Source organism: Lytechinus pictus, chromosome 4 (assembly GCF_037042905.1).
Source record: "Lytechinus pictus isolate F3 Inbred chromosome 4, Lp3.0, whole genome shotgun sequence".
Classification (NCBI taxonomy): Eukaryota; Metazoa; Echinodermata; class Echinoidea; order Temnopleuroida; family Toxopneustidae; genus Lytechinus; species Lytechinus pictus.
Window position 1 is genome coordinate 12,733,536 of NC_087248.1, and position 14,423 is coordinate 12,747,958.

At 36.4% G+C, this 14,423-nt stretch overlaps 1 protein-coding gene across 1 annotated transcript; it reads right to left on the reverse strand.

Moving 5' to 3' along the window:
- Positions 1–762: 762 nt before the first annotated feature.
- Positions 763–14,049, reverse strand: LOC135153876 (uncharacterized). The gene is made up of 8 exons (XM_064098409.1): positions 13,227–14,049; positions 7,871–7,931; positions 7,371–7,423; positions 6,850–6,978; positions 5,411–5,616; positions 4,822–4,902; positions 3,521–3,737; positions 763–1,507 (listed from the first exon to the last, which is right to left on the reverse strand). The coding sequence occupies exons 1-8, from the start codon at positions 13,435–13,437 to the stop codon at positions 1,461–1,463; spliced, it is 1,005 nt and encodes a 334-aa protein (XP_063954479.1). The 5' UTR covers positions 13,438–14,049; the 3' UTR covers positions 763–1,460.
- Between the last annotated feature and the right edge of the window lie 374 nt (positions 14,050–14,423).

Sequence of the window (14,423 nt, forward strand, 5' to 3'; positions counted from 1 at the left end):
CATTAATTAATTCAAGTCTACCGGAGTTCCAGAAAAGTGTATGTATTGTATATGGCTCTCAGTTGTGGAAAAAATAGCATCATTAAAGGACAAGTCCACCCCAACTAAAAGTTGATTGGAATAAAAAGAGAAAAATCCAACAAGCACAAAACTGAAAATTTCATCTAAATAGGATGCAAAATAAGAAATTTATGATATTTTAAAGTTTCGCTTAATTTCACAAAACAGTTATATTCACATCCTGGTCGGTATGCAAATGAGGAGACTGATGACATCATCCACTCACTATTTCTTTTGTATTTTATTATATGAAATATTCTGATTTTTTTTTCATTGTCAAGTGAAACAACGATTAATTCCTCACTGAACATGTGGAATAAGCATTGTTTAATACTACATGATTCAGTCAAGTTGGTCCTTAGTGTCAAATCTGTTAACAAATGAAATATTGTATAATTCAAACAATAACAAAACAAATGAAATAGTGAGTGAGGGACATCATCGGCTGTCTCATTTGCATGTCACCGAGTTGTGCATATCACTATTTTAAAATGTCATAACTTTATTATTTGACATCCAATTTTGATGAAAATTTTCAGCGTTATGCTAGTTTGATTTTTCTCTATTTATTCAAATCAACTTTTTTCTGGGGTGGACTTGACCTTTAACGTTACTGCTAATCACTAATAGCACGAATTTTTACTGATACCGCACTGCTGATCAGAATGTACACTGATAAAAGAAGTACACATTCGAACAGAATCATTGTCTACATACCACGCCTTGCACTTTATCTTTAAACCTACTAAATGCACCTTTTGCTTACAACAAATTCTCTTTCTACCCAAGTATTTGTAATCTACAGATTTTATACTTAAAAAATATGTAAACAAAATATTCAAAACTTACATGTTAAAATACATGATCATAATCATAATGCATCTGAAACTGCAATTTAGGTGATGGGACCAAAAATAGAGAATATCGAGCATTTTATATGTGTTGGAAAAATGGCGAGCGTGCGAACAGAGCGCGAGTAGAGGGTCAATGCAATTGAATTTGAATCAATCATTAATTTCGTAACGAATTTGGCGTATAAAAGACTTGGTATTACGATTTTCTCTGCATTGCTTTTTGGAAAAATTGACAGGGCAAGGGGGGGGGGAGAGCATTATAGATTCCGTTGAAATCCAAAACTAGGCCAATTTAGGCCGACCATTGTGTTTTATTTTTCCCCTCTTTTACATTATTTATATTAATATCGAACTATTTCCGTTTCTAAATCAAGTCGATTTCACGAGCCCAAAATCATTGCTTCTTGACATTGGCATATTCATCACCGATCTCTTCTAAATGATATCATGAAAATGTATATGAAAAAAAAAATAATTATGTTGTTGCTATGTAAGGAGGTCCTCTGGAATTTCACTTGCTCGATGGTGTACGGGATGATTGCTTATTTAGTAACCAATGCAGATGTCTGTGGCAGTAGAACCGGGAATGTCTCCTGAAAGGTGAGAAGAAAATAAAGTGATGATGATAAGATACGTCATTGTATTCGATAAGCACTATATAACCCCACCCCAACCCACAGGTGATTTATTTTGCTTTAAAGTAACGAGAGAGTGTTTCAAACCGTTAAGGGTGCCCCTTAGTTCATGTTTTGCCCATCTATGAAAGCCTATTCAAAGGCCCGTTTGCAGCAAGAATTGGATTTAGCCTAAACCTCAAGCGCAAGTCCCTGATACGCGCATTATTTTGATTGGTTGAATATCGAGTTGTGTTTGATTTTAAGGGTTACGTTTGATCGCAATTCTCTCTGCAACAGGCCCCTGATCTTCCCTTGGAACCAATGGCAAATGTTTGTGACATCACTCTAATCAAGTAGGAAGGGTTAAAGATCACCCCCCCCCCCCCCCGCGAAACAATGTGTTCTCTTCTCAAGTCACCAGCAGTGCTATACTTTTAAACAATCTTTAACATCGAATGTTGAAAGTAAATAATACTAATTTACCCTCCTTCATCTTAGGGTGCGTTTATCCGCCACTTTTTTACCCTATAATCATGATTCGAATCATGATTCAAATCATGATTCTGCAGAATCACGATTGCGTTTAGTCGAAATTGAATATAATCATGATTAGAATCACAAACATGAACTACGAAAAAAGGGGCGTTTGGAAAGACGTTTCTGCAGAATCACGTACGAAAATGTTCGAATAAACGATATCGTGATTTGAATCATGATTATATGACCTCACTGTGTCGGGCTACGGCTTTCGGTTTGACTCTTGCCAAGCTCAATTACATGATTACTCTGCATGCATTTCTTGTCATGTTCAAATTCTGTGTTGGTCTTCGCATCGTCCACTACTTTTCATTTTTTGGTCATGTCTTCAACTTCAAGTTCTAGTAAATGAATTAACTGGACAGACAATGATCTCAGTTGTTGTTGAGTATAGAGTGTCAATATTAAATTGGATCTACGCTGAAATTCACTTCCGAACACCATTTTGGATAAACTAACAAGATGAATAGAAGCATATGGACCCTATAAACGCAGCCTTAATTGAATATAATCATGATTAGAATCACATACATGAAACACGAAAAAAAGGGCGTTTGGAAAGACGTTTCTGCAGAATCACGTACGAAAATGTTCGAATAAACGATATCGTGATTTGAATCATGATTATATGACCTCACTGTGTCGGGCTACTTTCGGTTTGACTCTTGCCAAGCTCAAGGCTCTCTATATGCTCATTGTATGTAGGCCTACATGATTACTCTGCAAGCATTTCTTGTCATGTTCAAGTTCTGTGTTAATTGGTCATCGCATCGTCCACTACTTTTCATTTTTTTTTCAAGTTCTAGTAAATGAATTAACTGGACAGACAATGATCTCATTGGTTGTTGAGTATAGAGTGTCAATATTAAATTGGATCTACGCTGAAATTCACTTCCGAACACCATTTTGGATAAACTAACAAGATGAATAGAAGCATATGGACCCTATATAATAGAAGTAAACAAAATTATATAGACTGAATTCTGGAAGCAAAAGATTTTTCGAGAGCCGAAACACGTGCGAAAAACTTCCTCTGTCAAACTGCGCACTAGTGATGCGCACTGGATTGGCCCGAATCTGAGGAGAAACAGCATTGGAATGAAGGTCGTCTAAACGCTGATTCTGTGATATCGTGATTCATGTTTGTGTTTTGAATCATGATTCAAATCATGATTCAAATCATGATTCTGTCTTGAGGTCGCATAAACGCAGCCTTAATGTAGTTAATCGACATGCTAATCATCATTTTGAGCATCAAATTTACCTCCTGGTTATGCAACATAAAAAGAAGGCCCACAGATCGGCACTGACTTTTGTCCTTAACGTACAACATTCTTGCAGCTCAGCTAACATTCTCACCATAATCAACACACGTTTATATCTTTTTGAAATATTCATTTACTACAGCTTGGACTGTTAGAAGGAGGTGCATGGGTGACTAAAAGACCTTACCGTGCTCGTTAACGATATTTTGACAAATCGTGTCGTAACGGCTGGTCCCAACGAGTCTACTGAAAGCGTCATCCCACCAGCGGATGAATTCCTGGTTCGACTTCGAAGTCATCATGCTTCCACCACCCGCTTCACAGTTATTGGGGAAATCCGCGGGAGAAATAGTTTCCAGGGCATCGTCGAGTTGGGGCCGGCGGACACTGAAAGCAACATCCACCTTTTGGGAATAAACAAGACAGATAAATGTCCGTATTAATTTTTTATTTATTGCCTCACTGCTTAAAAAAAAGTGGAAAACATTATTCGGAATTTTGAATAGCACCTCCTTGAATCAATTCGTAATCATTAATTTTAATTTTTACTGAGGTGCATGGAGAATAACTTCAGATACTTCAGATAACAAAGCCCAAATTGTTTCATCGAATGGTGTGACATTGGAAAAATGCAATCTATCACCAAAAAAAAACAAAAAACAAATGAACACCATTCAAAGGCATTTTCAATCGAAATACAAAACGTGTGATAACAGCTCAACCATGCAAACGCCGTGAATGGCGAATTGGTAGGCCTATACATGTTGTTCGGTTGATCCCTAATGTTCCTTGTTTTGCCATCAGTTTTTTTTTCAAATAAAATTCTTAGTGAAAATGTAATCTATATTTTATCTTCTCCCGTGAAATCTAGTATTTCGGTAGTTCTACATCTACTATTGATGATCAGTAGTGATGTCTTCACTTAATCTGGTACCAATATCATAGTCGCAAGTCATCATCACAAACCAAACAAACCAACAATATTGAAAAAAAAAACTGAAATTAAATAATGAATATTCATCTTGCAATATCGCGTACTGATGGCGGACAGGGAAGCAGAGTGCCCCCATTACTACTGAATGTCGATGACCTTTTATTTGCGTGCTTGTCTGAAAACTTTCTGCGGGAAAGGGCTTCCAAAAATAATGATAATAATGTGACTTATAAAGCGCCGGATCCACTCTGTCGAGTGCTCAAGGCACATAAAGGGCTGAGAATGAAATAAAAGAGTTTTGAGAAGATTTTATACGGTCTCGAGAGAGATACCCTTTTTGATGTCTATATATAGGAATGCTATTCCACAAAGTGGGGCATGCATGAGCAAAGGATGCCCCAAAGTATTTGAAACTTTTGGAATAACAAGGTACCCAGAAGTGGATGAGCTTTAAGACCTACTTGCTCTGTAGTAATTGATAAATGAAAGATTTTAGATAATGAAAAGAATTTACGCTGTACACAAAAACAGAATTCTTAACGTGATAAACTTACATCTCCATTCTGCACAGCAGCGATGAGATCTTCAGCGATATCGTAAGTGATCTTTTGACTATCCGATGGCAGTTCAGCACCCTTCAAAACAAGTTTTCAAATAAATAAGATTTATAATATTAAAACTGTAAAAAAAAATGTTACCAAAATGAATCACTTCAAGATGTTGTACAATAATACACATAGCTACTTAATAATTTATTAAAATTAAGGTTCTTTTTTTTAATACACAACTGATATAGATCTACAATGATTAATATACACTTATACTAAATGGAGTGTGGGTAAGTTTTTATGTAATGCCGTCTTGAAGAATATGCCTCTTGATACGGTGATGCGAAACCAATTCATTAATCCAATATAGAGACAGGGTTGATTACAGGACGGGACTAGATAAACAAACCAAGTGTTTTAGTGGAGGAGAAGAATGTGAAGAATAATAGCGTTTCAAATAATGAGCCGATGAAAGGTCGACATGATGAAAAATAAAGATAAGATTGGCGAAGGGACACTGTGAACATGAAGGGGGGTCTGGGATACAAGTGTGAAATTCCCGATATATTTATGAGCGTAATCATTGTAATCATACCACAATTGGATAAGACGGATCAGTCGTGTAGCGAGCTAGGCAAGGGGCATCAGAAAACCACGTTGCTAGGAAACCAACTTTGAGCCCCGAGAGATCGGAGTAATCCTGACTGCTTCCACTCGCGGCATAGAGGGCGACCTTTCCCTTCTGTGAAAAGGGCCGTGTGAAACCGAAGGTGAGGAGACGTTCATAAGTCTGGATCCATCCTGGAATTATGAATGAAATTATGAAAGACACTTTCAGAACTTTGTAAATGTTGTAATGCAAACAAATACGGATTGGTAACGCCTTGCCTACAGATATGGGTCTACACTGTTAATATAGTTGTTTAAATGACAAAAATCGGCCTTATGCATAAGATCAGCTCGCTGAAGTAGTCATTGCTATATACTGATTTCTTGGCAAATACATCGTGAATGAAGAACAATATTCTAACTTTACTGTAACAAGTGACTTAATTGTTTTTTAATCGTTATTTTCTCGTAAGCCCATTTAACTTCACTTTTATCAATTATTTTGATAAGACACGGTGGTCAATCGGATTCGTCCTTAATTCTTCAATTAAGAATTCGGAATAATTTAATTTACATCTTTTTTTTTTTTTTCCATCAGAGTATCTTGATGAATTATGCAATATAATTCTATAACATTGGCATTGATTTGCGTTCATTAACCCTAAAAGGACTTGGGGGCCATGATGCCCCCCCCTCGACGCTTCGCGCGATTTTTCCGAAACGCAAGGAGATAGCGCCGCAAAATTTTATGACTTTTTTTTAAGTCTAGTGCAACTTTTGATACCAAATTCGCGACATAATAGCATCGCGACGTCATGTGACTTTTACGAGACAATGTCATGCCGAAAATGGCTCATTTTTATACTTTGTGTACAAAGTCTATGGGAGATGAAATTCATAAAAGGGTGATTATCTTTCGTTCTAATTTGTCTGCTTTATTAATTTAGGGTTAAATTTAGTTGTTAAATGGTCTGTAATAATCTCCATTGAAAAAAAACAATGAAAAACAACAGATAAAAAACATAAGAAATTTTAAAAACAAAGAAATACATAAGGACAAAAATTGTCTTTCGCAATTTTTCTTTGTGGAAACCTTTGAATTAGATTTCAAAGATGGCATCTGTAAAAAAAAAAGAAGAAGACAATTTGAAGTGAAATTGGGTGTTAAATATGCAAATAATGTTTTCCATGAATAAATTTGCATATTATATTTATAATAAATTAAAAAAAATTATTTCCAGATTTCTTTTATACTAGCTTGTAGTTTATGTGGTAAAGAATGTGCGTGCCAGATTTCGGCGCCTTCGCGCGAACGTCGGTTGAGATCAGAAGGGGGGCCATGATGCCCCCCCCCCCCCCAGTCCTCAATACATCTCAAATAGCCCAGTCCTTTTAAGGTTAAGGACTTCAATTATGACGTCATACCTGTGCAGGCGGTGTACCAGTTTGCCATCAAGCCGACCCCACCTCGGGCTCTCTCATTAGCAGGGCTCTCCCAACAGTTGCTGTACACATCCCAGACCAATTCACAATTCTTATTTGCTATATCACACACTGTGAAGAGGGATGAAAATTAATAATAGATATAATCATACATCTCCATTTATGATTTTTATCAGTGTAATGTAGATTGAAAATATTATATACATAACAAATAAGTGCATGGTACATTTTTCTTCATGAGCTTTATTGTAGTGAAATATCTATATTAGCTCATGATAATCGATTAAAGAACAGAAATCATTTGAATAAAAAGAGGAAATTTTGTTTTTTAAATCTAGATCAGAATAAAGAAATTCGAATGGGTTTTTAAGTTTATGCTAATGCTGTATTTTTATTCCATGCTTTAAAACATGTCTGTTACACTTATCGTAATCGTTTCATCCAAGCCCAACATTACATCTAAAATAAAATAAAACAAATAATGTATTGATATATCGCCATACCTGCATCGATAATGTCTGCATTGTAACCTTTCAATTGGTTTGACACAGGGTCCCTTGCATGACGATAAAGAGAAGTACGAAACAAATAAATTAATCAATTTATTTAATACATATAAATCAAAAAATACAAATGTGTGTGCTTTTCACATAATAACAGGAATTAATTATTCATCATTAAAAGGCAGAAACAATAAATACAGCTGCTTTGCAAAATCACAGTGAATATGATGCATAGTTGTAGAGTACTCATGTTACTTTATTAGATGATTTATATTCACATTAAGATACATTATACAACATATTCAAATTCCAGCATATCACAAAGAGGGAGAAAAAGAAACTCATTAGAAGAAGAGCTCAAAGAATCACACGGTAAAAAGCGTAAGAGCGCTATATACAGTATATAAGCAAGTATGATCATTATTCACATGCCTTTGGTGGTCATCTAGGTAAAAAAAAATGTAAAGAGAAACAAACACATATCTGAAATAGTTACTTACAAGTATTCCAATCGGTTGTCATAGTCCCCGATAGCAAAGAGCCAAACTTCATCGTCAGAGGCTATTATAAATATGAAAAAAATCGATTATATACGTCATAATTACTTTTGAAAAAAATGATTATATACTACCTTGAAAAATGGAAATCAGTGATGGTGGACTTTTTTGTGTCGAACACATGCAATTCCGGCAAGCCTTCTGGTTTATGACTGATCATTCTTGCACATTAATATTTTACCCTTCAAACAATCATCTAGGCTACATGCAGTGTGTAAAATATTCATGGATATATACAGTATTCCATTTGTGTTATTACAAACGTTCCAGTCAGAAAACTATTTTGCCAAATTAAGCAAACTACAATCGAATATGCTGACCCTCTCTGGTTACCCAAATTATCTTAAATCTTACCATTCACTAAACTCTTATAAACGAAACTCATGATTGTTTCTTGAGGCTGTTTTGTGTTGCTTATTGTGTTCCACTCGGCTAGTTATGTTATTAATAATATCTTCTTTTTCTGTTTGCAACCGTCTGAATTTGCCTTTATTTGCCACTTTTAAATCATACATTTGTATTATTCTCTATAGTCATGTGTAATCTCATTTAATTATTCCTATCTTACTATTGTAATAAAAGAAATGTATTTATATTTTTATGCAAATGTGACATAAAATTAATAGAATAAAATTGATTTGTGTATTTTCTGTTTTATCCTACAAAATAACCATAAACCCCTAGCATCACTGGAGTGACTTTTTGAAAATTCCAAATTCAGAATTAATTTCCAACAGAACAGAAAATAATTATTTCCATACATTTATAACAAACATTTACAATACCAATCATTGTCATACATCGATAGGGTCCAATCAACAGATATAGTAATATATGCATATACCACATCCATCTTACAGAGTACTCAGTGCAAATTATCATTCAGCCCATCCTTAATGTTATGTTGTATCTGTCAGTAGTATACTATCCACAAAAAGTGACACTGATAAAGTTTCGCATCAGTCGTAAATTGTCCACAGAAGAGGCAATGACAAAAAAAGCTACTCTAAAAATTTAAATGTTAAATCAACATTTGAATCGTTGAAGGCACTGGCGTAAATCCCGGGGGGGGGATGGGGGGGATATATCCCCCCCACTTTTCGAGGAGGGGGGGATGGCCTGTACAAACATCCCCCCCCCCCCCCACTTTTTACGAAATAAATGAAAAAAAAAATCACAAGAGATAATTGTTTTATTGGTGAAAATTCTTCCTAAAATACCGCTTAACAAATAAAACAATATTATTGAATTATAAAATACAAATAAAGAGCCAGTTCACCATTTCCAAACGAAATACTTATGTCCTTATTATAACATTGAAGAGAAACCCCCGTTTCTTCCAATTCATCAATGTTGGGGTCTCTGGTAAGGGAATAAGATGGAATGTCAAAAAAAAATTAATGTGATCTCTAATAAAACCATTAAACCATCATGGGGTAAAACAGATAATAATATTGGAGGGGTATTTGCCATATGGACATACAGTGGCGTAACTACGGGGGGCATGGGGGCACATCCCCCCCCCCCCCCCCCCATCGGCTGACCAAAAAAAAAACGGGGAAAGGGGGAAAAGGAGAAAAGAGGGAGAAAGGAAGAGAAACGTAGTGGGAAAGAAGAAAATATAATTCATTATAATGTTATACTATATTATAATTATGTTATGTTACATTAGAAACATAAGATACATTTTTATCATAATTTTATGAAACATAATTTGCCCAGGGCCTACGTCTTCATTGTTCCTGGTGCTCGCATTGTCTGTTTAACGAGATATATAATCCTGTTGTACTAAAACATCCCGTTTTCAAGTCAATATAAACCAAATATATTTCCTAGCACTTGAGTTATCATTGTTTTATGTAGTGACATATGCTTCTTTTTCATGACTAAAAAAGTGATTGCTCCATGTTAAGGTCTTTGTATATATGAAACATTTCCTGTCCGTGATTACGTTCGCATTAGTGGATTGGTGAGATATGTCTGCTCTTAATGAATTCCTAAAATCAGACCTTCTTCTGAACTGAATATATCAAAAATTTTGAGCTAGCGCTTTGCGCTCGCATCATTTGGTTAATAAAATACGTATGGTCCTAGTTAATTCCTACAAAGAAACCTTAGAATGCCCCACTTCAGGTCTGAATTATCTAAATTTTCAGCTCGCGCTTCGCGCCCGCATTGTTTAGCGAGACAGGTACATATCATGATTACACAAATTTGATTATAATGTCCCTTTTTAGGTGTGAATATAAAAAAAATTCAGCTCGCGCTTCGCGCTCGCATTATTTGATCAGTGAGATACATACCCGTTTAATGACATTGTCCTTAAAATGTCTCTATTAGGTCAGTATAACTGGCAACTGAGCGCGCTTCGCGCGCTCATTAGCGCACTCACTCGGTGATTCAACAATTTTGCTGGTGCCCCCCCCCCAATGCCGTGACCCAAGATACGCCACTGTGGACATATCAATGACAATTCCTTGCATATCTAAAAACATGATTGCAAAAAAAATGCCAAAATATTTCAGTCATCCCCCCCACCCATCAACACGGATTTACGCCAGTGGTTGAAGGAGTGGCAAACTTATCTAAATGTTGCATTTACCACTTTAAAGCCCGTATTCTGAAGTCGGGTTTAACCTTAAACCTCGGTGTAAGTTAAACTAGAGTCTAACTAATCCACACTTACACCGCGGGTCCATGCAGTCTAAATCCAGTTTAGCGCGATTTGTGTTTCTGAAACTTCGTTTTAGTAAAACCCCGGGTTTAGGTGTAGTCCAACTTAAACCCGCGGTCTAAAGTGAGATTTTGACTTGAGTTTGACCGGACTTAAACCGAGGTTTAAGTTAAACCCGACTTCAGAATGTTTCGACCCAGCACTTAAAATGTTGGTTTTAGCTTTATGTAAGGTTGGATATAACATTCGGAAAAAGGATTGTCACCCCTTCAACCTTTCAAATATTGATTTAACTTTTTATATTTACTGATGCTAGAGGAGGTCATTTTCCCCTCCCCCTCCCTCTCTTCTTACGATGTGTTTGTCGGGATGCTTATTTCTGTGTGGCATCAACTTTGAAGAGTGTTCTCTCTTCACTTCCAACGAATGTAGCAAGTAGCAGATCAATAGAAAAACAAGAACAAAAAAAACTTCCACTTGCCATTTTCTATCAATGTGTGAGAACTCTTTGGGCGGGGTGCAATTAATAAAAATCGATGCCCCAATCCCTTTAAACCATTCTCGATTCAGAAAGGCGATCGATTTAAGCTTTTATTGAGTTCTTTTGATCAATACACGTCCCCGACTGGTACTGGTTCTCGACAAGAAAAGAAAAAGACAGGTCAGTGCGTTGTTTGCAGGCTTAAAGTTTTACATAATAATGCTTTACAAAGAAATGTCATTTTGCATGTAACATGTTGATCGATCGACAAAACTAGAATGACTTTAAACAAATAAACGCAAATATATTTTAATTTTGCCGAAGAAAATGTTGTTTTTGCACTTTATTGATTTCATGATTTAATAAATACTGTTTTACAAATTTATGCGCATTTTCTGGTTTGAATTGGATTAATTACAAAATTTCAATGTAAAATAAATCTACATTTAACAGTGCACAAAGGGGCCGCGGAACGGTGATGAGCCGAAAGTGTGTGTGGGGGGGGGGGGGGGGGCTAGTCATGCAAAATATCAAAATCAGATGGTAATTTTTACGTTTTTGTACACGGTTTTGAAAAAAGTGGGGGGCTGAAGTCCCATCCCCCCTTTCTTGGTACTGCGGCCCCTGCATAACATGAACAAAAAAAAACAGGTATTTGGAGCTATTGCACAACAGCCAAATGCTAATCGAGGTTTGCCCCAAATAATGACATTCATAGTTTAAAAAATAATTTAAACTAAATCACAATATTTTGTTCATCAAATTCAGTATTTATTATATTTATTACCAATTCAGACAATTTCACTCTATTTTATCGAAATTTTAAAGCGAATTAGAGGTATGCAATTTCTTTTCTATATGGCGTCATACTGCTTTAGATTCCTAAGTTTCTCAAAATGTATTACCCCTGGGTTGTTTTTTTTCCTTCTCAATAAGAAACCGATACGGTAGCCTGGGTATGGTATTGGACAATAAACAGTCGAACAAATCAATCATATAATCCTATAATACCTTTACATCTTCTAATCCAGTAATCTTTTCATTTCATCCATTCTTCGTTTTTGCCGTTTCCGCGTTAATTTGTACAATCACCGAAAACGTCTTCCTTGTATAACTTCTACTATTGTACGAATTATGCAGATATAAGGAGATAAGGAGTTTCGCACTGCGGCGCACGAAGGATTCAAGAACAAAGCAATTTTTTTAATGCCCGTCAAAATGACAAAGAACAGCTGAGAGGTGTAAGTCGATAATTGATGAACCTGAACATAATTTCGTCTTAAGTTTCGGAGTTGACAAAAACTTGCAAATATATCGTTTTGACCAGGGTCCTGGACGAAACTGCTTTTGATTGCCCAATTATTTTCGACAAAGACTTCTTAGTTGTCAGTTGTCATGAAAAGCATTTGAAAATACATTTCGATGGTCTTGAATCTGTCGTGCGTCATGAAGTAAAAACTCTCTATACCTAAAACTGAAATTGTGTTTCGTGCATTTTAGAAATAGCCTCGTATTATTTTCTTAAGCCAAATCGAATAATGTTTGAAATCGTCGTGCTGTACTGTAAATAAGCGTCAATTTTTTTCTATGATGTTAAAACAGTGGGAAAAGGCAACAAGCAAAATGAAAAAAAAAAGACTGAAATGTGCACTTTTTTTGGGGGGGGGTCGGTGATATAATTATTGTGAAACATATAAAAAGTTCACGTCGCTTCTGATATCTAGCGTTGCAGTACAAAGTAATTTCAAGAATGACATCTCTGATGAAAAAATCATCATCATAAAAACATGTAGAAAAGACAATTATAGTCCTCTAAAATCATTTAAGTATAGGGGCAGGGGCGGCACCTTTGTATTTTTGGAGGCAAAAATTGCCTAATTTGTGAGATGTCTCGATTAAATTTACATGAAATAGAAGTGTAAGAGTTTAGAGAACAAAGTTATATCCTTAATACCTTTTTTCGAGATTCCTGATCTCCCCTTCTCTTTTTATCGCTTAAAATCATAAGGGGTAGCGCCCCCCCCCCCTCCGTGGCATCGTACCTGTACCCCCCTCCCCAAATACAAATCCTGGAAGGATTTACTTTAAAATATATCTTATATGTCAGCGAGTAACAAGGAGGTATGCAACATTCATTTACTTACAAGAAGATGGCGAAGAAACGCCGCTGTCGACGCCACTATCCCCGGTCGTGCCCCCACTGCTCCCAGCATAGATGTTATAATCTGCCCTTCCGTTCAGGCCAACCTGGGCCAGGCTCAGGGCTCCGAGAACCACACCCACTGTCGCTATGATGAAGGCACAGCACACCAAGAGAACCAGCATACAGAACTTGTTGTCATTTTCGGAAGACATTTCGAATTCAATTTCTAGAAAACTGGTATTACCTAATTTCTTTTAGATATTCACGGAATTTCCCGTTCAAAATGTACCTCCCTGAAGCCCCCGATTGGAAAATACAAGCACCAGTCCTATACTCATACAGAGTCCCCTTCTTTTTCTTCTGACCTGATACAATCCGCCTCTTGCGTATTATCAGTCACAGGATGATCTTTTTAGACAATGAATTGTGAGATCCTTAAACGAAGTTTTTAAAAGATCGGTATGGATCCCGCACCCTTCTTTCGGAAATCGCTCTTCACCTTGATGCTGGCCGCTCTCTCGTTGGTACAGGAGCGTATTTCATGAAAAGTTCTGTTTCACTGATCAATTTTGCTCCCAGCCAATCAGAAGCAAGGATTGGCAATAGCTTATGACAACAGTCAGTTAAAATCGCTGAATATCAATCCCATGAAATGCTCCCTAGATGATAGATCTCAGCAATAAATACGGGAACTTGGAAGATTTCCCGGGGGCGCACGGAGTAACAATTGTCCCTCTCTGGATTTGTAGGGGTGCAAATAGTTATTAAAGTCATAACAGTAGGTTTGCACAGCTTATGATTACGTAATGGAAGATTTTGAAACTGGAAAAATTAAAGCATCGTTTGAGCTATTATATGTCTGGCATTAACGGATTCAGCTCACTAAATCAAACAATGGCATTACTTCTCTTTTTTTTCAAATCTAGAAAAGGGAGCAGATTCTTCACATAATGTTAATCGTTAACGCTTAGTTGACGAACCAAATATGGCAGAAGAGTCATTAAAAAATCATGAATAGCGCAACCTGTTCAAATTCATCCTCGTTACATCACAGTTTTAACTGAAAATTATGAACCCCCCCCCCTGTGTAAAATCATACATAGGCGCGGTTCTAGACTGATTTTTTTTTTTTTGGGGGGGGAGGGGGGCTTTTGGGGGCTTGAGATTTTCGGCGTTGGTTTATTCAATACAATTAAAA